The sequence below is a fragment of the Mus caroli genome, unplaced genomic scaffold, assembly GCF_978045245.1.
Source record: "Mus caroli unplaced genomic scaffold, Mus_caroli_1 scaffold_16, whole genome shotgun sequence".
Lineage (NCBI taxonomy): Eukaryota > Metazoa > Chordata > Mammalia > Rodentia > Muridae > Mus > Mus caroli.
The window spans coordinates 67,869,359-67,895,981 of NW_028227271.1; the positions used below are offsets into that span (position 1 = coordinate 67,869,359).

General features: G+C 45.5%; 1 protein-coding gene across 1 annotated transcript in view; it reads left to right on the forward strand.

Annotated features, from left to right (window-relative positions):
• Positions 1-26,623, forward strand: part of Snx31 (sorting nexin 31) — a 50,710-nt gene that overhangs the window by 18,364 nt on the left and 5,723 nt on the right. The window contains 6 exon segments of the mRNA XM_085831673.1: positions 1,783-1,870; positions 5,222-5,291; positions 8,560-8,652; positions 10,569-10,772; positions 14,776-14,889; positions 19,628-19,705. Of these exon segments, the coding sequence (XP_085687799.1) occupies positions 1,783-1,870; positions 5,222-5,291; positions 8,560-8,652; positions 10,569-10,772; positions 14,776-14,889; positions 19,628-19,705 (647 nt within the window).

Genomic DNA, 26,623 nt, shown 5'->3' on the forward strand with positions numbered 1-26,623 from the left:
GTTTGCAGGTAGACATCAAAGGACTTGGGCTAGGCTTGGCTCTAAGGGCTCACAGGTCCTGGCATGGCTCTGGGCACCTCTAGACCTATCTATTTATCTGAACCCCAGGGTAAAATACCCTGCCCGATAGGCTGGGATTTGATGAAAATAAAATATTAAATTTTGGGGGGATGAATTTCAGAAAGTTAAAAATACACACACATGCAAGAGAATATTTTTGCTCCTCCCTGCCACCAATAACATTGCCTGACCTTCTCGCTTGAAAGCTGTCTGTAAACTGTGAATGCTAATTAATCAGTTAAGACGGCCTGTCCTGAGCACGCTATTCCAGAACACACATTTGTGCCTTTTACAGTGTCAGAGTTTATGGAATGACACTCAGTTCACTCAGTTTGCTGGACTATCCTGCCTCCTTGGGTCTTAATTACTAATTTTTATTCTGTATCTTAATTACAAATATTAATGGTCACACCATACATCAGAGGACACAGTTAATACATCTCTGCATTTGTCTATATGTGGTTTCCATCCATAATGAATACAAGGTAAAGAGAATGTATCAGAGGTTGCAGAAGCTGGTAATAGAAATGCTGTAGAGTCAGCATTGTCAAGATGGGACACCCAGGCTGGTAGCGGGGAAGAAGCTGCTGCTGCAGAGATCAAGCCTCAGGAGAGACGGGGTTTTCAGTAAAGATGCATTGGGCTGCAGAGGAGGAAGGGTAGAACCAGCTCCAGACCAGAAACAGAAGTTCCAGGTCCAAGTGGGCCAACAGGAAGGCGTGGCCAGGTAGACAGCAGCCTCGTGTGGGCTCCATCCGCATGGGGAACCAAGGTGTGCCGAAGGCTTACGACAGTTAGCTGGGGATTCCTGGGAGTTCCTTGCTGCACACACAGGGTATCAGCTGACAGGTTACCATCACAGAGAAAGGAAGCATTAATCACTTGATGGGATCCAGGTGAGGGAGTTAACCTTTCCTTGGTCTGGAGTGGACAAGAAGTTTTGGAGCCTTGTTTTCCCAGTGTAATTTTAATGAACCCGTGTGTCTCTACAGCCTCAGCTCATCCTACTATGAAGAATAAGTCATTTATCAGTCTGTGCTGGGAAGCTGATGAAGACAGATGGCGGCGTGTGTGTGTGTGTGTGTGTGTGTGCACGCGCGTGTGCATGCGCGTGTGTATGTGCATGTCTGTGTGTGTGTACGTGTGTGCATGTGTGTGTCTGTGTGCGTGTATGTATGTGTGTGTATATGTGTGTGTACATGTGTGTATGTGTACATGTGTGTGTATGTGTGTGCATGTGTGTGTACATGTGTGTGCATGTGTGTGTATGTGTATGTACATGTGTGTGTGTTTGTGCATGTGTGTATGTGTGTGTGCGCACGTGTGTGTATATGTGTGTACATGTGTGTGTATGTGTGTGTGCGCATGTGTGTATGTGTGTGCATGTGTGTATGTGCATGTCTGTGTGTGTGTACATGTGTGTGTATGTGTGCATATGTGTGTATGTGTGTGTGTCTGTGTGCATGTGTGTATGTGTGTGCATGTGTGTATGTGTGTGCATGTGTGTGTGTACATGTGTGTATGTGTGTGCGTGTGTGTATGTGTGTGTGTGCCGCCACCCTGACTTGCATCCTCAAAAGGAAGAAAAAACCACCAGCAGAAGGCTGTACAGTGGAGTTCCCAAGGGCACAGTGCAGCTGAAAGGACAGTGTTACACAGTGTGGGGTCAGGCAAAGCAGAGCCAGCCTGGTCTTCACCCTGCCTTCTCCCTCCTCCTTCTAGTGGTGAAGAAGCTGGCCGACTTTGAGCTGCCTTACACTAGTCTGCAGAGTTCTGAAATGGAAAACTGTAAGATCGGACTCAGAAAGTGGTAAGTTCCTCTAGCATGAGAAGCCACTGTGGGTCAGAACCTGCCAGTCTCACCACAGCTCGAGAAACCAGTGTGTGTGTGTGTGTGTGTAGGGGTTGGGGGTTGGAAATAAAAACTGGCTTTGCTCTGGGCTGTAGTAGCTGAAGGAGTTGTTGATAATTACAAGCAGGTCTGATGGCTGTTGGACTGGGCTGTGCCTGGAAGGCAGAGGGGGTGACTCCAACAGTTCACACTGAATTTGACCCCTCATGTGTGTGGCTCACATTCCTAAGGCTTATGTACTGGGGCCACCACGTTAAACGGACACAAGTGTCCCTGCAGAAAATGCTGTTATTTTCCTGGGGAGGGGAGTCCTACTAAGAACAAGTACACAGAAAATCACAGGGCAAGGCAGCTTGCTTTCCTAGCCCCGCCCCCACAGGCTCAGCCCCCAGGCGCAGCCCCCAGTTATTACTGTGACTGTGTTGAACTGCTACTCAAGTTGGCTCTGTCCAGCTCAGTTTTTCTGTAATCTGAGGATACAAGCTTAAAAAAAAAAAAGACATCTTGCTATCTAGGGATAGTGATTTACCTGACCCAGTGCTATTTTGTTGGGTCTAGTTTGTGGCTTTGAATTTTGAAGGGCTAGTCCAAGCTACTCAGAAACTTTTGAGAAATCATTAAAACCTGTGGCTTGAGTACTTGAGAAGGGGAAAAGGACCCTGCTTCCATTTAAGGGTTTAGACAATAACTCTTCTAGTGTTGCTTCCAATACTGTGTGTCTGTGTGTGGCCTTTTCTAGAAGCTAAATTTCAGCTTGCCAAGTTTTGCGAGCTCCCTAAGCTTCAGTTTACATGCTTGTAAAATGGAAGAATATTATTGTGAAGATTAAAGCAATCCCAAATACTCAATAAAATCTGCTTGTTACTGTCATTGGTAAGAACAGCAACAATAACAGAAAGTCCCTGGGTGGGAGACTTCTCAAGTTCACACTTTCCTGAGGGCTGGAGAGCAAAAGAGTGTGGCCAGGCTGCTTCCCCACACCTGAATTTGTTCACGAATAGGAAGAAAAAAAGGCACACTGCTGGAGCTGAAGCTGAGGGTCAGATTTCCACAAGGGAACAACAGGATATAACACTCTGGGTGGAGTGTCTAGCCCCCTCTCCAGAGGATATAACTCCCTGGGGTGTCTAGCCCCTCTCCAGAGGATATAACACCCTGGGGTGGCTAGCCCCTCTCTAGAGGGTATAACACTCTAAGGTGTCTAGCCCCCTCTCCAGGGGATATAACACCCTGGCGTGTCCATCCCCCGGTCCAGAGGGTATAACACTCTGGCATGTCTAGCCCCCTGTCCAGAGGGGGCCTTTCCAGTGGCAACAGGGAGGCCAGCTCCAAGCTGCATGATTCTGGGCCTGGTTGGTGTTTAAAGGATTTGTCTTCACCCAGAACTTCTTTGAATGTATCTCTCTAGTGATTATATGGTTCCCTCTAGATCAGAGGGTGTTGGCCCTGGTAGCTCAGAGCCCCACTGCGAAAGGTATCTTGGGGCTGTCCAACTGTGATGCAATTCTAAGCCACACAGGAGCCTCCGAGGTGTGTGAACACTAGCTAAGGGGACAGTTAGTCAGAATATTTCAGTTGCTTCTCTCCGTCAGAGTGAGCTGGACCTTCAGATCCTGTTTTCATCCATTCCTGGGTCTGACCCACTTCTTGGTATGGTCACGCTGTTCTTCATGCAGTAGCTGCTCACCTCTGTCTTCTCAGCTGTACATCACCCACATCTCCTCTTTCCGTTTCTGTCCATTTTCAGAGCACCAGTGTGCTTGCACACCACGAGTCTGTTTATCTCGGTGGCTCTGATCTGACAGATAGACATGGACTCCCGATATGTGCCAGTCACTCTCCTGAGCCCAGAAGGGCGTCTCATAGGCTTCAGGGCTGGAGTCTTCACATCTGGTGTCAAAGCAAGTTGATCAAAGCAGCAATTGGGATACATTGAAGACTCTGACGAAGCACAGAGGAAGAGTGTTAGCACAGGATGGGGAGCAGCGCACAGGGAAGAGGGATCTGCAGTGCAGGCTTTCAGAGAAAGAATGTCTGGGAAGGAGGGTGTTGAGGCAGTGACCTTGTAGGAAAGAGGAGAGGAGGAGAAAGGGGAGGGAAGCATGGGTGGAATGTAGAGTTGATGTGGTGGTGGCAAGTCCCCATAACCTGAGAGCTGAGGGCTGCTCAGGAAAAGTCTCACTGGGAGGAACATGAAGCAGGAGGAAGGATCAGAAGCCTGGGGTGCAGATGCCTCCTGAGTATCTCCAGAGGCAGAAGGCAGTGGCCAGGTACAGGATGCTGAGTCTGGATGGGCAGGTGCAGGGCAAGTGCAGAGCAGGTGCAGCACAGGTGGTCAGGGCAGGTGGACAGGGCAGATGGGCAGGGCAGGTGGACAGGGCAGATGGGCAGGGCAGGTGGATAGGGCAGGCGGAAAGGGCAGGTGGACAGGGCAGGTGGGCAGGGCAGGTGGACAGGGCAGATGGGCAGGGCAGGTGGACAGGGCAGATGGGCAGGGCAGGTGGATAGGGCAGGCGGACAGGGCAGGTGGACAGGGCAGGTGGACAGGGCAGGTGGGCAGGGGAGGTGGGCAGGGCAGGCGGACAGGGCAGGTGGACAGGGCTGGTGGACAGGGCAGGCGGACAGGGCAGGTGGACAGGGCAGGTGGGCAGGGCTGGTGGACAGGGAGGGTGGGCAGGGCAGGTGGACAGGGCAGGTGGGCAGGGCAGGTGGACAGGGCAGGTGGACAGGGCAGGTGGACAGGGCAGGTGGGCAGGGCAGGTGGACAGGGCAGGTGGATAGGGCAGGTGGGCAGGGCAGGTGGGCAGGGCAGGTGGATAGGGCAGGTGGGCAGGGCAGGTGGGCAGGGCAGGTGGACAGGGCAGGTGGACAGGGCAGGTGGACAGGGCAGGTGGATAGGGCAGGTGGGCAGGGCAGGTGGGCAGGGCAGGTGGATAGGGCAGGTGGGCAGGGCAGGTGGGCAGGGCAGGTGGACAGGGCAGGTGGACAGGGCAGGTGGACAGGGCAGGTGGGCAGGGATGGTGGACAGGGCAGGTGTTAATGCAGTGGGGAACAGGAATGCACATTATTTTCCTAAAGCTTTGTGTGTGTGTGTGTGTGTCCTTTACTCTAGAGCCCACCAGGCAAAAGTTCACCATGTGGAGAAAACAGGACACAGAAGGATGAAAGGAAGAAATCAAAGGCTAGGCAAGTAGAGTGGTACAGTTTTACCAGAGAAGGGAACCCAGTTTCTCGAGCGGAAGGCCATTGCTTTCCAGAACATCTGACTGTGTCCCTAGGCCTATGTAATCAAGTCTTGTAATTGTGCAGGTACCTGGACCCAGCTCTGGACACCATGTTGATGGACTGCAGAGCAGCTGGAGACTTGCTGTACATGCAGGTGAGGTCGCCTGGAACTCTATGTATTTCCCTAGTAGTTGAGAATCTATATAGCTCCAGAGGCAGAAGGCAAGTCACGAGACAATCTAGAGAAGTTTCCAGGGACTGGGATGGGAGTGGAAGGACAACGTTGTTTAATGGGGAGGCAGGGTTTTGTTTTTGTTTTCTTTTGTGTTGTTGTTATTTTGTTTTGTTTGTATTGCTTGTAATAGGACCTCACTATGAAGCCTAGGCTAGCCTTGAACTCTTGATTCATCTGATCTAGTCTCCCAAGTGCTGGAGTTAATAGACATGAGTCACTATGGTGACTCCAGTTTGGAGTGTTTGTTGGGAACTATGAAAGGTTTGGGCGTAGACGGTGGTAATGGTTGTACAACATTACCGTGTATATGAAACCACTCGATTGTGTACTAAGGATGGTTAGCGTGCAGCTGGAGAGAAGTCTCGGGGTCAGGAGTACTTTCTACTGCTGCAGAGGACCCATGCTGCTCCCAGAACCCACATGGCACCTCATAACCGTAATTTTAGATCCAGGGATTTGACATCCTCTTTTGGTCTCCATGGGCACCAGGCACACACTGGATGTGCACACACACAAACAAGGCAGGTGTGGTAGGGAGATAGAGGCTGGGGGATTAGGAACTCAGAGTTCATGCCTGAAATGCATGAGACCAGTTATTTCAATTGGAGTCTGTTGCTACACTTGTTATAGCTTAGCATTTTTCATGTATAAATAGCATAAGACTTTTCCTCATGGTGTTAATTTTCCTAGATGACTTTGAAAACTAGAATAACCTAATATTTGATTATACACCAACTTGGTTTCCTGTTTCAGGTATCTTATAATGCACTACCTCACAGAGTAGTTGTAGGTCTGGAGTTGAAAGCACAAGGATATCCATCCCCTGACACATTCTCAGTGCTGCACAGAGGATGCTGCCGTCTCTCACCAACAGAGACCAAACTCCAGAAACGTTCAGGACCCTCCTATAAAATGGGACAGCATTCCCACATAATGTGCACACCTACTCCTGTGGACTTTCAACCTCTCCATTACTGACAATACTGAATACAATGAAAACGTCACATAAGTAGTTATAACGCATTGTCTAGGAAGCTGTGACGGGAAGCACATTGAGAGTCACGTGACGAATCTGTGCACACCCAGTGCCAGTGTGCTTCGTTCCTGAGACCCTTTTACCCATGTTCACTTAATGCTGGGATACGGAGCCTGCGGGTTCAGAGTGCAGACTTTGTATGTGTTTGCTACCAGTCATAAACAAATTATCTTTTTTTTTTTTTTTTGGTAAATAATAGCAGTAATAGCTTTGGCAATATCTACACTTTTTTTTTTTTTTTAAAGTCAGGGTCTCACTATGTAGCTTTGGCTGGCCTGGAAGGTTCTCTGTAGACCAGGCTGGCTTTAAATTGACAGAGACCCACCTGCCTCTGCCTCCTGAGTTCTGGAGTCAAAGTCAGGCATCGTTGTGCTGGGGCTTCTTATACTTACTTTTTTTTTTTTTTTTTGGTTTTTTGAGACAGGGTTTCTCTGTGTAGCCCTGGCTGTCCTGGAACTCACTCTGTAGACCAGGTTGGCCTCGAACTCAGAAATCCGCCTGTCTCTCTCTGCCTCCCAAGTGCTGGGATTAAAGGTGTGTGTCACCACTGCCCAGCATACTTACTATTCTTTTTTTTTTCTTTTTTTCTGAGTTTCTTTTTTTTTTAATTTATTTATTAGGTATTTTCTTCATTTACATCTCCAATGCTATCCCAAAAGTCCCCCATTACTCCCCCAACTCCCCTACCCGCCTACTCCCACTTCTTGGCCCTGGTGTTCCCCTGTACTGAGGCATATAAAGTCTGCAAGACCAATGGGCCTCTCTTTCTGCCGGGGCCTAGCAAACACAGAAGTGGATGCTCACAGTCAGCTATTGGATGGATCACAGGGCCCCTAATGGAGGAGCTAGAGAAAGTATCAAAGGAGCTAAAGGGAACTGCAACCCTATAGGTGGAACATACTTACTATTCTTATATGTGGTTTGTAGATTTGTATTGTCAAGTTGCCTCTAGAACGTTATATGAATTGAATCCACCCCTCCTTTACAGACCACTGTCTGTCTCTGATTACTAGTGAGGCTACACGTGTATATGTGTGCATTTGCCACTTGGAAGTCCTTTTGGTCAATGGTCAATATTGATTTGAGGGTCTGCTTTTGGTAATTTTACACTTGTCTCACTGTTTTCTGTAAATGTTAACACTTTGTCTGGTTTGACATCTTTTTAGTTTTGTTTCTGGTGTTTTGTGTGCAGAAAGTTGCATTTCCATATAATTACATATAATTATTTCTACATTCATATTCTGCCATCATCCCTTAAAAAGATAGTCTTTCCATCAAGATAAACATATTCATGTTTAATTTTCTACTTTAAAAAGACTCATTTCTTTTTTTTTTTAGAGACCCACAGGGAGGAGGATTTGGGTCTCTACGGGCTGTTTTTTTTTTTTTTTAAGATTTATTTATTTATTATATGTAAGTACACTGTAGCTGTCTTCAGACACTCCAGAAGAGGGCACCAGATCTTGTTACGGATGGTTGTGAGCCACCATGTGGTTGCTGGGATTTGAACTCTGGACCTTCGGAAGAGCAGTCGGGTGCTCTTACCCACTGAGCCATCTCACCAGCCCCAAAAAGACTCATTTCTTAAAATCATATGTGTATATGCATGTCTGTCTGTGGGCTTGTGCAGGGAAGTTCAGGTGCCTGTGATGGCCAGAGGCATGGGACCCCCTGGAGCTGCTGTCATGGGTGCCTGTAAGCCATCTCACATGAATGTTTGGAGCTGACTTCGGTCCTGTACAGGCCGATCTAAGTCCTAAGCTATCTCTCCCACCCCTTCCCTGCTTTTCAGCATGGTTTTAGACTGTGAACTCTTAGGAAGTTGTTTGACCGGATGTCATGACTTTCTTTGCCAAGTATTCTAATTGTCCCAAACTGTGGAGCACTCTTTTCTGACTCGGTAATTTGATTGACCCTAAACCAGCTGTGGTGGCACTTTCTGTTAACCAGGCACTTAGAAGGCTGGGACCAGAAAATCATGAGTTTGAGGCCAGCCTGACCTACATAAATAGCGCCCAATACTGAGACCCTGTCTCAGAATAAAGCAACAACAACAAAAAGCAGTCTTTATAATCTGTCAGATCATTATGTATATCCACGTGTTACAGATTAATTTATTTCTACTAAGGTTGATAATTATGTTGTCTTAAGGCAGTGCAGGACATTGAAAAAGAATGGATGAAACCCACTCAGGCTCAGAGGGAGGAACTAAAGGCGCTGCAGAAGAAAGAGAATCAAACAAAGGTGAGTTAAGCTTGGCACCGAGAGGGTTCCTTATGGTGAACTCTAGACACACCCTAGCATCAGCTGTTACTATTGTTCACAACCCACCAGCACTGAAGTGAGAGAGGCTCTGCCCGCCTCACTGACTGTAATCAGTAAGAGCTTACTGTGTAAGGATTTATATGTATGTGTATGTATACACACACACACACACACACACACACACACACACACACACACACGGAGTCTTTGGCCACATTAATTAATTTAGATCGTCCACATTATTGTATAACCGTGGAGTATTCTCCTTTATGATTATGTTGCCATTTAGCCAGCCAGTTTTCTTTTATTGGAAGTCAAGTTGCTAACAGCCTTGCTGAATCACATTCCAGGACTCTAATTTATACTTCCTCTTCTTGTGTGAGCTTCAGGTTTTGGAGCAAACATGCTAGCTGGCACCACCTCATCTTATGCACACATGCAAGGAGACTGAACAGAGATGGATGAAATAACTCAAAGCAATTTGACCTAAATCGGAGATGAGCTCACTATGGCTCATGAGCCACTGTCGTTACAAATAAAATTTTATTGGCACACAGAGGCACTTATTTATGTGTGTCTAGAGTAGTCGCTTTTGTGCTACAGTGAAAGAGGTATGGCATTGTAGAGACAGTAGACTCCTAAAGCCATTGCTGGAGAGTACATCCAGGACCTCACACATGTAGGCAAGCACTCACACTGAGCCCCAACCCTTAGCCTCTGTTATATGTTTCTTTAAAATCTCTAAATGAAAATACGTAAACATGCTATCCATGGCTATATGTGTTGAGTTGACTTTTCAAGGTAATTTGTTTTACATTAATGATTTGTTTTGTGTGTGTGTGTGTCTGTGTGTGTGTGATTGGTGGGGGTGTTCATGGAGGCCAGAAGAGGGCAGCAGATTCTTTGGAGCTGGAGTTTCAGACAGCTGTGAGCTGCCTGACCTGGTGCTGGAAACTGAACTCCAGTCCTCCTGGCAAGAGCATCAAGTACTCTTACCCACTGAGCCATCTCTCAGCCCCAGGTACAATGTTCTCAAGAGAATGGAGTTGTCAAGTGGATAATCCTTGCAGTTTTCTGTCCTCTGGTTTCTATGTGTTAGTACCTCTTCATGAATGGCAAATGCCAAGAACATTTGAGTAAATTGCTTACTCATTAACAAGCAGCATGTAGCTCTACCTTTAATTAAATCCCTCCACCTCTCTAGTCCACCACATCTAAGAGGTTATTGAATGTTTAAAATATTCCCCTTCCTCCTTGCTTTTGTTCCTTCAGTGCTGGGGATTGAGCTCAGGCCTCATGCACACTGGCCAGTGCTCAGCCTCTGAACTATTCCCAGCCCTCATCTCAAATAAAAAGGAGGCAAGAGTTGTGCTCAAAGATGGCTCAGTGGCGAGGAGAACCTGCTGCTACTGCAGAGGACCCAGCTTTGGCTCTTAGCACCCACACATTGGTTCACTATAGTCCATAGCTCCCCCAGGAGATCTGATGTCTTCTTCTGACCTCCACAGGGACACACATGATACATGTGACACACATGATACCTGCAGGCAAATCTCTCTGATGAGTTAGAATCACGTCCACTCTTTGGTTTTCTCAACTCGACTCTTCGTTCATTGCTTGAGTATTTTGGCTCCAAGTTCTCAACAGGATCAGGGTCAGAAGTCAGAGTGGGAACTAGGAAGGACTAGCTCCTGCATGGCAGAGCACAGTGACCCGCCTAGGGCTTGTTGTTTACACAGGGGGCCTCATTTGTATGCTCTAGAAGCCAGGGGTTTGCTGTGAGCCCATTCTATGGGGTTCACCAGCACAGCACAGCAGCCTCCTCCCCACTGTGAGCTCCATAACTGTGAAAACTGATCTCTTGCTTCCTTCTGCCCCCACCCACCTTGGAGCAGTTTTTGGAGCTGTCGCAGGAGGTCCGACACTATGGGTATGTTCAGCTGGATCCCTGCACCTGCAACCACCCGGAACCTGGCTGTGGGGCCCAGCTTTCCATCGGCAATAATGAGATCAGCTGCTGTATAACTTTGCCTAATGGCCAGATCCAGGACATTGCATTCCAGATGAGCAGAGTGAAGTGCTGGCAGGTCACTTTCCTTGTGAGTATCTGGCACCTTGCTTTGTCTATAATTTAAAGTCTCCTCCTGTGGCAGGTGGAGGCACAAGCCTTTAATCCCAACACTCAGGAAACAGTGCAGGCAGATCTCTGAGTTCAAGGCCAGCCTAGCCTATGAGCAAGTTCCAGGACAGCCAGGGCTACACAGAGAAACCCTGTTTCAATAAAATAAAATAAAATAAAATAAAATAAAATAAAATAAAATAAAATAAAATAAAATAAAGTCTCCTCTTGTGATCTGAAAATTCTGTCACTTTGAATGTCACAGCTGGTGCTGGGCAGACAGACTTGCAGGAGAATCAGTAGCTAGGGTGGACAGGCATCTCATTGTGGTGGTAGGACATGCCTATGGTCAGTGCAGACTCCCTGACAGAGCAAGAGAGACACATATCAGTCTTTTTACCTTCTCACAGGCTTTCTTGTGGCTTGGAAGTTAGAGTCACAGCATACAGGTAACAACAGTAACCGCATATTGAGCACCTACTGTGTGCTTAGTGTCATCAAGAAATGGGACACTGCCCAGTAGAGCCCTTCTGAAGGAGTCCTTGCTTGAGCTTATACAACTACTTCCTTATACGACGAATCTTTAGCATCAGATTTCTTGATGTATCAGCTACTGTACTGAGAATGGCCACATCTGTTAGTTGAAATTTGTTAAGTGTTCAATGAGCAGACTGTGTTTGTCAGACTGTGTGTGTGTGTGGTGTGTGTGTGCACAGAACACTGTTAGAGGACAAAAGCTGCTACATCAGGAGAGCTACAGCAGCACGCCCTGGGTCTAATGCTCACTCTCTGTCCTCGACACTGCCAAACATTTCTTCCTTTAAAAATTGTTAAGTACTGTGTGCGTGCATGTGAGATGGATGGATGTATTGGGTGGCTAAATGGTTGGGTGGATGGGTGGATGGATAGATGGATGTATGGTTGGGTGGATGGATGCATAAATGAATAGATAGATAGATATATAGGTATATGAATATATAGATAGATTGATGAGATGAGATGATGAGATGAGATGTTGTGGGGGTTTCCTGTGTGCCATAGCTCACATGTGGAGGTCAGGGACAACATCGTGAAGTCCATTTTCTCCTGCATTTACATGGGTTCCAGAGATGGAACTCAGCACCTTTCCCCACTGAACCATCTCTGTGGTCTATATTTTTTCCTTCCCTATTTATTGGCTTTCTGAAACCTGGTATGTCCCAGGTTCTATTCCAGCATCTTTATATGATCTCTGAAGTCAGGACAGATATTAAGATCTCTCCACTGCCCAGTGTCTCCCTCCTCCCACTGCTGGCCACCTCCCTCTGGGTCTCAGGGACATTGCAGCCTCATTTTTCCCACAGCAGACCTGTCCCTTGTCCTTAAGTTCATCTGCACTTCTTCTTGCTGTGTTTGTGGTCTTGGCGGATGGGACTCCATGCTTCCGGCTGCCACACCTCGAATGCAGAAATTTCTCAGCCTTTTCTCTCCACTCTCCTTTCTTGCTTCATTGCTTATGAAGAACCGTCTCATCAACCGTCTCACTGTCCCTCATAACTCTCTCCCTCCCCATCTCATGACTGCTTCTCCACCTCCCCACACAATGGGTGGGACCAACTCTTAACACCGGCCCCCCTCCAGTCTTTTGGCCCTCCTTTAGGATCAAAGAAGATAAATTATGTGATTTTTATTACTTTCAAACTTGTGGAAATTTACTTTGTGGCTCCAAATTTGATGAACTTTGGCCAGTGTTGCAAATGTGTCTGAGAGGACTGTCTTCTGTGGGGTGGGGGTCTATCCGGGCGTTTCTTATCTCTCTCTTATCTATCATAGTGTAATTCTTTGAAAACTCAGTCGTGCTCTGTACATATCAACCATTTGTTTCTTTCTGAGTGGCGATCTCTGGTGTGATGGACTGGCGTTTTCTATGCCTCTCCTGCAGACACCTTGTTTTCGGGTTTTAGCTATGACTGTGGTTGATATCAATGCTGGCTTTGTCAGAGCACATGTCTCCATTCCTGTGCAGTATCTAGGATATTCTCAGTTGTGCAGCCGCTGCCACCATCAACTCCAGAAAACTTTTATCACTTACAAACGAGCCTCATCCCTTTTAGCGTGCCCCTCCCACACCCAGTCTCCAGCAGCCTTCAGCAACCAAGTGCATATTTTCTATCTCTATGGATGGTCTTCGCCTATTCTAGAAACTTCCTATTAAAAATAGTACATGGAATCACAATATGACCCTGTGACTAGCGTTTGCTTAGCACTGAGGTCTGAGGTCACCCTTACTGGAGCAGGTGTCATTAGCTGACTGCCCTTTAGCTGAATGCTCCACTCTGTGGAGGTTCACACGTGACCCCTTTATGTCTAGATGGGCATCTGGGTTGTTTCTGGGTTGAGCTGTGCTGCTGTGAACATCTGTGTACTGACTCTGGGAGCTGTTTCCAGTTGTCTTGGGTGTGATGTAGGAGCAGAATTACTGGGTCAGATGGTAATTCTCTGTTTAACTTTTAGAGTATGTGGCAGTCTACTTGCCAAAGCAAGTTTATGTCTCTGCTAGGTGTGTCTGAAGGCCCTGCTTTCTCCTCAGCCTTGCCAGCACTTGGTTATAAACTGACTTTAAGAACTGTACCATCATCCTAACACATGTGCAGTGTCATCTCATGTGTTTCTTTATTCCAGTCTCCTCCTCCCCCTCCTCCCCCTCCACTCTTCCTCCCCCTCCACTCTTCCTCCCCCTCCACTCCTCCTCCTCCCCCTCCTCCCCCTCCTCCCTCTCCCCCTCCTCCCTCCCCCTCCCCCTCCCCCTCCCTCTCCCCCTCCTTCTCTGGGTGCTTCATCTTGGAGATGCAGGACTAATGTCAGAGTTTCACACTGCATATTCACAGATCACAGCTCAGCCAAACACTTTATAGCCCTCAGGGTGTTCTGCCCACAAACTCTAAGCTCACATTCATACTTTGTGTTTCCTTTCACCTCAGCATGGTCCTGTCTTCTTTTGGGTTCTCCCACCCTGGGCTATGTATAGAGACTTCTCTGGGACAGGGTAACTGTGGGGCCCACTCATTTATTCCTTTTCTTTGCAGTATTATCTGTTAGAGCATCTAAAAACAGCTACTGTTAGTTTGTTCTTTGCATAGATGCTGTGAGAGTCATATTCCTATATAAATCAAACCACGTCATGATCTGGCTTCCCCAAATATCTTATTGGGTGCCCACTGTCCTCAGGATGAAGTCTGCAGACCTTAGTATGGTTATAAAGCCATGGGAGTCAGGCTCTTTGTTAACAGGCACTAGAAGCCTACACATCCAATTTTAGTAAGCCAGCGGCCTCTGGAAGGATGAGTGTTGATTACTTACATGACCAAAGGAAAAGGGAAGCAGATGCTTAAATTCAGGACCCAAGGAGCTTGGGTTTCCAGGCAACACGAACTCTGTGAGGACCTTCTACTAGGGCATCTCACTTCTGGAGTCAAACGAAGGCACAGAGTGTTTGTCACTTGGCCTAAGGGTTACCATGTGTTTCCTTTGATGTAATTCTCTGAGGGTTCTACATGGTTAGCTACGGAGGAAGAGGGTGGCTTTCTAAGGGAACTTGAGTCTTCATTACTAGGAGAAACGAATAGATGCTGTATACAAACCCCACAGCCTTAGGATCTCCTCTCTCCTGACTCTCTAGGCCTCCTCTTCACTGGCCTCTTTGCTTGGAGCTGCCACAGACACATTAGTTCCCTCACAGTGTCTCCAACCCACCAACAAAGAGCAAAGCCCCCTGGATGGCCTCTCTTCCTGCTCATGCCCCTCCTTCCAGGAAGCCTTCCTCTGTGCTCCTACCCTCCCAGACCTGTACCTGCCCCCTTAATAGCATTTTCTGTGCTGTGCTGTGCTGTGCTGGGTTACTGCCACGGCTCCTGGGAGACCGACAGCCTTTGGGGAATTGTTGCTGTGTTGATATCACAAGCACTATATTCGAAGGCATGTTCATGGTGTCTTTTCTTCTGTAGGGAACTCTGCTGGATACCGATGGGCCCCAGCGAACTCTTAACCAGAACCTAGAGCTGAGATTTCAGTATAGTGAAGATAGTTGCCAGCAGTGGTTTGTTATTTACACCAAACAGGTGAGTTCTCAGGATAGAGCATGGCTTGCGGGCTGATGGGAACAGAACACAGTACTTCACCTCACACGCGCGCGCGTGTGTGTGTGTGTGTGTGTGTGTGTGTGTGTGTATGCCCTTCACTGGCATGGAACTGAAATACTTTGCTCTTTGCTCTTATATTTGCTTTATTTTCCTGGTCACCATGGTCATAATTTAGAGAATTTAGTTAGTTTAGCCAACTCTGAGAGAAGAGAAAATCATTTCAAAGGAGGTTTATTGTAACTCTCAAGTCCAATGGCTTCAGACTTCAGACAATGCGTTGGCTTGGTCCCATGACCTGTGGCAAGGCAAAACATCATGGTGGAAACACGTAGTGGATCAAACTGTCCCAGTGTGAAAGTAGACAGAGGGAAGGGGTGGGGTCCTAATGTTCCCTTGAAGGTCACGCCTCCAATGATCTACTTTCTCCCAGTTATCACCTACTTCTGCCTGAAGCCAGCCTGACCCAAAGAGAAATCCAGGAAAGCAAACGTCCGTGGGGTGGGACGTTTTCTCTGACTCCAGGCTTAGACCACAGAGCGTCTGTTAGCTTAGTAAGAGGGCTGAGTGCGCACCTGACATCTCCAATACTCCTTTGGCTTGACTCGAGAAGATAAGCGTTTGCCTCTTAGCTGATAAGTAAACTCCTCCCAGGAGGCTTTGCCTTTGTCTCACTCACAGCTCAGAGGAGTCTAGGAATCAAGCAGCTAGCCAGGGAAGAACAGAATTCATGACCAGGTTAGAGCCAGACACTTAGACCCCAAACAAAACCAGAATCTCTTAGCAGAGAACATCCAGATCACAAGTGTCTAACTAAACTGAAGAGAAACCCCCAAAAGGAAAAGAAACAATCACAACAGACCCCCATCTTAGCTATTTCAAGTTGGAGTCAAAACTCCAGGTGAAAAAAATTTTTAATTAAAAAATAATAAAGGGGCACTCAGGAGGCAGAGGCAGATGGATCTCTGAGTTCAAGGCCAACCTGGTCTACAGAGTGAGTTCCAGGACAGCTAGAGTTACATAGAGAAACCCTGTCTTGAAAAACTAAAATGCTGCTGCTGCTGGTAATGATGGTGATGGTGATGGTGATGGTGGTAATGTTAGTGTTGGTGATGGTGGTGATGATGGTGATGATGATGATGATGAAGCTGGAGTGATGACTCAGCAGGTAAGAATACTTAATGCTTTTGGAAAGGACCTGGGTTCCATTTCCAGAATCCACACAGTGGCTCATTTGGTTATCAGTACTGCAGTTCTAGTATTCAACACCCTCTTCTGGCCTTTGAGGGCACTAGCATTCAGGCCAAAGGTCATACCATAAATAAAAATAATAAATCTTAAAATTAATAAATAGTTTTAGGTTCTAAATTCTAATAAAAATACTGCGGTAAACTTTACATTAATGTTGTATTCGACGTGAGTCCTGCTTAGTTCCACAGAGAATTTTGGTTTCTGGTCAACAAAGCCCTCTTTCAACCACCAGCGGTTTTCACATCAGTGTCCTCTGAAAAGCAGAAAGAACTGCAGTCCTAGGGAGAGAACGGCTCCTGAGACAGCTTAGCCTGGATTACTGTTGCTGTGATAAAACACCATGACCAAAGTAACGTGGGAAGGAAAGGGTTAATTTGCCTTCCAGTTTGATACCACTGTTCCTCATCAAAGGAAGCCAGGACAGGAACTCAAGCAGGGCAGGAACCTGGAGGCAGGGGCTGATGCAGAGGTACAGTGGAGGGGTGCTAGTTACTGACTTGTTTCATGTGGCTTCCTCAGCCTGCTATCTTATAGAACCCAGGACCACCAGCCTGGGAATGACACCACCCACTGTGGGTTGGACCCTTCCCACATCAATCACAAAGAAAATGTCCTACCAGTTTTCCTACAGCCTGGTCTTTTTCTTAGTTGAGGCTCCCTCCTCTCTGATGACTCTAGCTTGTGTCAAGTTGACATAAAACTAGCCACAAAGTAGGTTTCCTTCAGCATGAAGCATTCTTAGGAAGAAAATAGGAAGTTTTGTGCAATTTGCAGGTCTTTGGGAAGACAGAGAGACTTGAAACCACCTTTCCTTCACTCTCTCCTCAGAATACTGTGCTGTTAAATTTTGTTAGTCTTTTAATCTAAACAGCCGCAAATGAGGTTAAGCCACCACAGAGAAGCACAATAAACAGTTTAAAAACGGATTTCTAGCGAGATTGTGCTTTCTTTGGAGGATGAATGGTGTTGACGGATACCCAAGGGCTTCTTGTTACAGAAGCCACGAATGTGACTGCATTCCAAATACAGAGGAGGATGGAGGACAAGCTCTCTCCCTGCTCCTTAAACACAAGCTCAGGGGTGTTTTGTGTTTTGTTTTATTTGTACCTAGCTAGCCTAATCTGGTTGATAGAGACCCTAGCCTACATGCTTGCATGAACAGCATAGGAAAATAATGGAATCAATTCATTTCTTGTGGAACGCCATTTAAATATCCAAACCACCTACATGTGGAAGTTACATTTATGTGCAGGACTAGTTATTATAAATTAGGCTTGAACATACCTATGGTGTGGTGGACCATGAGAGGAAGCCTGGTAAGGTCAAGCCAGGGCTTGAAGCCCCAGAGACCCAGAAGAGACGGTAGGAGCTTTGCTTGTTCCCGACTCCACGTAGCCACAGCTCTCCATAGAGAGAATCGTGGCCATCAGTCACGTAGGGGCAGTGCCCACAAGCCCCTTCTCTTGTAGATGAGGCATCTCAGGCCTAGTCAGTAGGAAGCACCTGCTGTCAGACCCACCCACCCCAAACTGTATATAAGATCCTATGCAGAAGGAATAGAGTTGTGTGAGAATGACTCCATCCTCTGAGAGCATCCGTCACAAGAGCTGTAGCACTGCCTGGGAAGAGAACGCTCTCCTGAAAATTTTATCACCATACGCTCCCCTGTACTCTTCTTGCCAGCCCACTGCCCCCATCCCCTCCCTCCTGCTGGCTCAGCTCAGCTCTGCTCAGCCAGTGCAGCATCTCAGAGCAACAGAGGCGGCTGGGTCACCAGGCCAGAGCAGTGGTGGTGGAAGCGCTTCCCCCTCTCTGCTTGCCCCCTTCTCCCTTCCTCGAACCCTTCCCCTGCGTGGGACCAGAGATCTCCCTGGATAGCCTCTGGTAAGCAGACCGAGACATACTGCAGATGTTACTCTTATTTAAGCACCTTTTCTCTCTTCCCTCATCCTTCCCCTGGGAGCAGTCTCCTTCTTCTTATGTTCTGTAACCATTCAGGCTGTTAGTCAGGTCACCCAGTCATTCTCGTGTCTCTGTGGGACCCTGAGCACCCTTGGCCATCACTCTAGCCTGGTTGTCTCTTATCTCTCCCCCATCATCTGTCCCAGCAAAATGGCGAGCGCTGAACTCAGGGTAGGAATAAAGTCTAGCAGCTGCAGCCTTTGGCTTCCGTGCCTCGGACCTTAACAGAGCCAAACCAAGATTAAGAAAGAAACCAGGACAATAAAGAGAAGGGTTGTGTGGGAGAGAGCGTATGGTGAGTCCTAGGGACCTTACATCGGGCACACAGGGTACAGCAAAAGGATCCCTTGCTTCTCTGGAAGATGTACAGCTCACCTACTGTGACTGACACTGAAGACTAAGCCATGGGGAGGCTGTGGCAGCAGCAGTTAAAGATCCCGGAGAAAACAAGTGAACATGAACAGCGAGTTTTAAAATTTTCAGTAAGCCAGGCACATAGCACATGCGCTTAGGAAGCAAAGGCAGGCAGATCTCTGAGTTCAAGGCTGGCCTGGTCTGCAGAGAAACCCTGCCTTAACCTCCCCACTCCCCAAATCAAAAGGTTTAATTTCTTCTTCCAAATAGACAAGTTAGTAGTTTTGCCTAACGAAAGGCCTCTCGATAATTATTGTATCATTAAATGGGAGATTTGCTTATGTGATGACGTAGTGTGTAAGTAGTGTGTTGCTTATTGCGTATGAAACACAAGCTGCTCATTGAGTAACAGAAACATGGGACAGAAACAGGGTCAACAAGGGAATGGCTAGGAGTGAGGTTCTGGCCATTTATTCATCTGTCTTAAAATATACTCTCAGTACATTGCTGTGATTGAGAAAACTTATGCTTGCCTGCTAATAGCACTTGAAGCAAATTTCTGAAAGTTAAAGACAAAATGCTTTAAAATGTGCTGGTGAGTTTTAGCTTCTATTATGCAGAGGGAGGAGGAGGAGAGGGAAGGAGGAAGAGGAGGGGAGGAAGGGGGGAGGAGGAGGAGGAGGAGGAGGAAGACCTCTTGAGCTGAGGACAGGTTTCGTTGTTTTGAAGATTTGTTTGTTTTTATTTTTGTTTTATTTTTTATGTGTAAGAATGTTTCATCTGACTGTGTAGTGTGCACAAAGGACCCAAGGAGGCCAGAAGAGGGCAGCAGATCCCTTGGAACGGACAGGCGGTTATGTGCCACCATGTGGATGTTGAGATTCAAACCTGAGTCCTCCCAAAGAGCAGGCAGTGCTCTTAACTGCTGAACCATCTCTCCTGGTCCTGGTGTTTGTTTGTTTGTTTATTTATGTGCTTGTATGTTGATTGAGACTGGGTCTTATAACGCTCTGGCTGGTCTGGAACTCAGTGTGTAGACCAGGCTCGCCTCAAACTCACAGAAATGTTCCTGTCTCTGCCTCCCAAGTGCTGAGATCAAAGGCGAGCACCACCATCCTGGCCTAAGAGCGATCTCTATTTCTGGGTTTCTTAGGCTTTTTTCCTGAGCAGCTGCCTGAAGAAGATGATCTCAGAGAGGATGACAAAGCTCACTGAGCAGAGCCCAGAGATGGTAAGAACTCTGAGATCTTCTTGTGTGTGCTGACACATGGAGACCAAATTCACCCCTGAAGTCCCAGGGTTTGCGGGCCTTGTCCTCTAGGGAGGCAGCCACAGCTCGCAGCAGGTAACTCCGACTTTGTTACCAGAGTTGTAAGTGTGAGAGCCTGGGTCTTGGCCCCTCTTACAAACACCTGTCTCCAACAGGCTAATTAGATTGACAGGCTGTGGGGAAAAGCAGAGAAGGAAGACATTATTATTTCCCCAGACTTCCTGTCTACTGAATATGGACATTTGTATTGGTAAATTTAATATTTTTTAGAAGGTTACATTGATCCTTAAAAAAGATTTATTCATGTTATTCTATGTGTGAGAGTTGTTTGCCTGCATGTTTGTATATACGTCATGTGCCTGCCTGGTTTCCCTAGAGCCAAAAGAGGGCATCACATCACATAGGATTGGAGTTACAGTTTCTGCACCACCACGTGGGTACTGGGGACTGAAGCTCAGTCCTCTGCAAGACAACAAGTACTTCTAACCACTGAGCCATCTCAGGCCCATACATCGATCTTTAAAATTAAAACAGAAAACATTTGAACACTTTCCATAATGTCTTTTATTTAAACCCAATTCTTTATATGTGGCAGGTGGCATCTTTACTTTAACATTAATCTTTATGGCTCTTCTTCTAAGAAACAAATTGTCTTTTGGACTTAATTTCTTTTTCTTCTAGATCTAAAAGTATCTTTCCAGGGAGAATAAATTCTCTGCCTCCTAGTGACTTAACAGTTTAGGTTGTACCAGAGAGCATCGATCTTTTAAACTAGAGTAATACAATCCGCCCTCTTAGACACAGTAGTCTCTCGTAGGCTTTGATTATTATATATTTATAACAGGGGAAAGAAAAGCAATTAACTAAAGGAGGCTTTATAAAAAGAAAGACGTGCCCTCAGACACAGAGGAAACAAAGCAGTGGCCACTTGATGCAGGAAGTACTTGGGCAGTGAACAGCTAAGGAGCCTCACCTGTCCCAGCACATCACTTCAAACTTAACATTTATCTCAGTGAACAACAGAATCAGCACTTTAGCCAGGAGACATGGATTTGTTCATCAAAACATTCAACTATTTTCATTTCTACAAATTCTTCATTTATTTTATTTTTTCTTATGATTTATTTTGATTCTTGGAGAGAAACTGCCTTCCAAGAGAAAACACATTCATTGCTGAATTTCCCCCACAAAACGTTCAGTAAAAGGTGCCCCAGTGGCAGCTAACCTCTGTCTAGCCTTTCGAGCTCAGTGCCAGGCCTCTGCACAGAGGACAGTGGACTAAAGTCACTTTTGACTTAAAGTGGCCGTATAAATGTTTGCTTGTTTTCTAGACAAATACACTCTTGGAAGGACGCATATTATAGAACTCCTCTGCTGTCTAAGGCACACACACAGGTCTCTATTTAGTGAGGGGATCCTGAGTCTAAGGTTTTGATAATCTTGAAGAATTTGGGGCAAAGAGGAAAACACTGGGGAACTTTAACCAAATGAGCCCCATGATTAAACTACCCAGTACCCCAAAATACTGGGATTTCCCATTCAGAGGGGACAAGAGCATAAAGACATTTGGTATCAAATTTTGATTTGATAAATCCATTAATGGCTTGTTGGTTTGTGCAATGATTTCAAAAGAACAGCTTGAAATAGGACAGTGACTCAGAGAGTTCAGGCAGACAGGCCATCAGGCCCCATGGAAGCCCGTTGGTCGTGGCAGCCCTCCTGTAACCCCAACACAGAAGGTGGAGGCATGGATCCTCAGAGCGAGCTGGCTAGCCAGACTAGCTGAACCAGCAAGCTCCAAGTTCGGAGAGAGACCCTGCCTCCATATATAAAGTGGAGAGGTATTAAGGAAGACTGGGTGTCAACCTTGGGCCTCCACAGGCAGGCACACACATCTGCATTTGTGTGCAAAGACAACACACAAACACAAAAACAAAACAAAACAAAAGTGAGCCTTAAAATGTTTATGAGGCTTGTTGTTGTTGTTGTTTTGTTTGTTTTTTAGCAGAGTCCTGCTATATACTCCAGGCTAGACTTGTACTTACAGCTATTTGCCTGTTTCAACTTCCCAAATGCTAGGGTTATAGATATGCACCACCACAGACATCATTAAAATTTGAGCCAAACTGTTGCAGTGAAGAATAACATAAACACACACTACAAAAAATAATTAGAAAATTAAATCATTTATTTGTTTTGTTTTGTGTGTCTGAGTGTTCTGCCTGTATGCATGTATGTGTGCCTGTGGAGGTCAGGAAAGAGCACTGGACACCCTGGCACTGGAGTTACGGGTGCTTGTAAGCCACCATATGGGTGATGGGAATTGAACTCAAGTCCTCTGCAAGAGCCATAGATGCTTTCAACCTTCTTTCCAGCCCCAAATATTTAGAATTTTAAGGCAATATTAATCATGAGCCAGAGAGGTTGTGTGTGTGTGTGTGTGTGTGTTAGGGTGGAGGCAGATTAGAGCATTTTAAAGCTCTTCTCCCACACACAGACCTAAGTGAGTTTCTCTAACACTTTCTGCTTTTTATTTATAAGCACAGCGTGAAGACTTGGGAGGGAGGAGAGCAAGAGCAGAACTATAAAGATATTTTATTTTAAAAGAAAGTGTATTGGTGAGGATTAAATCTAGCTGCATATAACAGAAAACAAAGTAAGCATCTTAGTTGAGTTTCTGTTGCTGTGATAAAAACACCGACTAAAAACAGCCTGAGGAGGCAAGGGTTAACATCATCATACAGTTTACAGTCCATCCTGCAAGGAAGTTGAGGCAGGAGTCTGGTGGGGCAGGAACTAAAGCGGAGACCATACTGGCTTGCTCCCATGGCTTCCTCAGTTTGCTTTCCTATACACCCTGGGACCACTTGTCTGTGGTGGGTGGCCCTGCCCACAATGGTCTGAACCTGGTCTGATAGAAACATTCCTCAGCTGAAAATTTCTTTTTCAGATATGTCTTGGTTTGTGCCACGTTGACAGATACAAAAAAAAAAAAAAAAAAAAAACCAAAACAAACCCAAACCCAACCAGGACAGCAAATGTCCTAAACAAAACAGAAGCGCATTTCTCTCTCATCCTAGAGATAGGCTTAGTCCAGGGCTGGCCTGTGGCACTGCAGTGTAATTAGAGACCTTTCTGTTCTATCCTCAGTGTGAACTCTCACCTCTTGTGGGCTCATGTCTCCACATCCTTGACAGGGTGTACACAGTCTCTGCTTGTTTAATAGTTCTTTTCTTTCTCCTGAGGCCACATCCAGAAGCCCACCCCCAGCTCCTGACTAGCTGGTTACATCCACTAGAGGTGCCAGGCCCTTCTTCACCCTGCTTTGTGCCTGCCCATAACCTCTGGGTGCCCTGTCACTCTGCTTCCCATGAGCCACCAAGTGGGAAAAGAGGTTGCATATGTATGCCTCCAGTCTCTCCTTGCCTGCCTTCTGTGCCTTCATATCTCCCTGATGAAGACTACAGTTGTCATACACCCCCCTTTCTGCAGCCACCGCAGCCTCCTTCACCTCAGTTCCTTCATTTGCCTCCCCTCCATCAAATGCTATGCAGATAGTTCTAGAAAAACCCTACAGTGCCAAGTGTGGTGGTACAGAGATGCGATCTCAGGGTTCAGTAATCTCAGGCAGGGCGGTGGAGAGGTTCAGGATGACCTGAACTACACAGAGTACAAGACCAGCCCAAGTTAACAGTAAGACCCTGACTTGCTTAAGGAATTTTTAGGCTAGCAAGATGGCTCAGTGGTTAAAGGTGCTTGCTGCTAAGCCTTGAGTCCCATGCCTAGGACCCATATGTTGGAAAGAGAGAACTGATTCCTTGGGGCTATCCTCTGATGGCCATATGCATAGCATCACGCACACACACACACAGAAAACAAACAAACAGGATCACACACAAAACAATGAAAAAACCCAAATCACACACAAAACAACAACCAACCAACCAAACAAACAAACAAATAAAATTATAAATAACAGTTCACTGTTGTAGTAATTTCCAAACCCAATAAGGCTGCAAAAAAACCACACAATCTAGTTATTACATTTATAAGTTATGTTCCTAGATTGGGCAGATCTAGCACTATACTGACTTATTCCCCAACTATGAGACCCTTTGCTGTTTGCAGTTTCTCCTGGTCATGTGGTTCTGCTCCATCTTGGCTTCCTCCTCCTCTTCCCCACCCCCAATGCCCCCATTTCTCTCCTCATTCTCCTTTCTACTTGCCCCCACTCTCAAAGACCTCTATCCAATCTTTCCCCTCCACTGCCCAATCACAGGCTTTAGCCTTTATTGACCAGTTAAAATAGGGAGAAGTTTCACATGAGATCACTTGTGTATGTGATGACTGGCTATCAGGGGCAACCCCTCTTGAAGCAGAATTAACATCAGAATTCAAACAGCATCAGAACAACCCACAACACTTCCCCCTTTTGTCCAGTTAAAAAGGCTCTTTCATGTAAGTTATAAATTATGATATATAATTAATATCCAGTCTATCATATTTGTCAACTTAGATAAAGTACTCTATCATCTATCCTAACTTAGGGAGTTTACAATTCTGTGCCTGATTTATGTTGGTTTTAATTTTTATTGCCATCTGAAATCTGTCCTTTCAAATCTGGAACACCTTCTTTAATGCTAAACAATGTAAGTTCAATTATGAGACTATAACTAGTCTTCAACCCTGCCAGAGATCTGAGAAGGAATTAAATATTAACTGAATATGTAGAAAGCACAAACACGTAGCTTCCAAAACTATACAATTTGTAGAGACAGCTGACTGTCTGGACAGTCCCCTAACTTCTTAGAATGTTGGAGCATCTGTCTTCAGTCTTCTGGCCCAGCACCATCTAAGTAAAGCAGAAACTACGAAGGACTTACTAACTCTGTATTGGCAGAGCTTAGCAGTTGACTGTCCCACATCTGTGTGTCCTTTTGGAACAGTATTTTTGTCTGTAGATGAATTAGGCAATTCTTGCCCAGTGGTTACCTTGCCCTGATTGAAGCTACTTCACCTGGAGGTAATGATGCACAGTATCGTCCTTGAAGTGGAATGGGGACACTGTCAGGAGCACACATGTCTCATAGTCAATTGATCTTTAGTAATGACATAATATTAGATATCATATTCTGTGGATCTCTGATGCTTTTGAAGATTACATATAAAGCGTAACTGAATTATCAAACACTAATTATTCTTAGCTATTTACTATTTGAATAATCTTGAAAACATTTGTAATTAACTAAATTAGAATCTAATATGATCATGAGTTTCACTATCTGACTATTAACTTGCATTAGTTAATCATCCTAGACAGCTTATAATAGCAGCCATTAGAAAGATTGGGTCTAATCCTTTGAATTCTTAAATAAGTTACATAGGCATAATGCCTATCTAAGAGTAACAATAGTAATTTTAAATTTTGTATAAATATACAAAATTTTATCCCAATGAAAACCTTAAACCAACATAAGAAATTATAACTTTAATTTTGTATCCAATATACATATTTCTATCAATGTAGGATTATGGCTATACAATATTTTGCTTAAGAGTAAATTTAATAACCTCTTCCTATTTGTCTATTTCTTTAATTTTATAATACTACATATCCACCTTTCTTTTCCACCCCTATCCTTCATCTAAGAAAGAAGGAAAGAGAAGAGGAAAGAAAAGGCAGAAATCCCAGAGTCTAAGCTCTCTAGTTTCCTCTCTGTCCAAAGCTACAACATTGTAAAGTATCCCTTAAATGGCAACATATCTATAATTCCTAAATAACCAGAACCATCCACCTCAACTTAAGGAACTGGGAAGATGCTCTTCTTTTATTTGCTTCTAGCGGAATTGGGGCAAAGAATTCCCTTCTGGGGGCCCAGAGGGAAATAGGAAAATTGACTTTGTTAAAGGAAGGCTAGCTGGCATCTTTTGCCATCCAGTCTCTATGTGCTGAGAAAGTTCATGGCTTAGCTGATGTCCTCCTGACTATAACTGTCTGAAAGGCTGGATGGTCAAGATGTTCTGGAACTGTTCTGGAAGCAAGTCTTTAGAGGAAACAGCTTTGATGTGGTTGAGGTAGAGTCAAGCAAGGAGCTGGAATGGAAGGTCCCAGAATCTCAGCATCCCAGAGTGTGAATCTTGTCAGGGCTGTCTTCCTCCTCTTCCATTCTGCAACATATAAGCAACACATAGTTCTGTAAAGACATTCATATGGAATGTGCAAGGTGCACAGATCAGTTAAGGAAGATCAACAAAAAGATAACTGCCTTTCTTTAAAGGTTAGTTTGGTCACATAATCAAACTACAATATAATTTTCCATTTATGCTGTCTTAAAGGATGGTATGTAATAATAAGTCATGAGAATTTTGTGCCAAATAAGAGTTGTTGGCTGTGTATAGACATTTAAGTGCCATCTGGTCCCAGAGCTGTCCCTGTGAATAGAGACATGTATATCACCTATCTTGTAATCTTGTCAATCTTCTTGTCCATAGCTAAGGTCTTCAGTGGGTCTCCATTTGTCATGCCTGATTTTTATCAACTTAGAAGGAACCCATAGCTTTTCTTTTCCAGTGGAAATATAGGCATAACCCCTTCCCCAGCATAGCACATTTCCTGTTTTCCATCCTTAAAATAAACAGGCTGGTTTAGTTCAGCAGTTTTTTCTACAATCATCGGACGTAGTTTTTTGTTCATTAGCACCTTAAAAATTTAAGGTTAATGAAGCACTATGTAATCTATCTCTGGGGGCCTTTGCTGTATATGAACTGGATAAACTAAAGTTTGTTTTCTAACAACCTTTGGTTGGCTTTCTCTAATTTTACCTTCTGTTTCTACCTGAATATTTTCCCTAATTAATATTTTAAGTTCCTCCCTTAAGT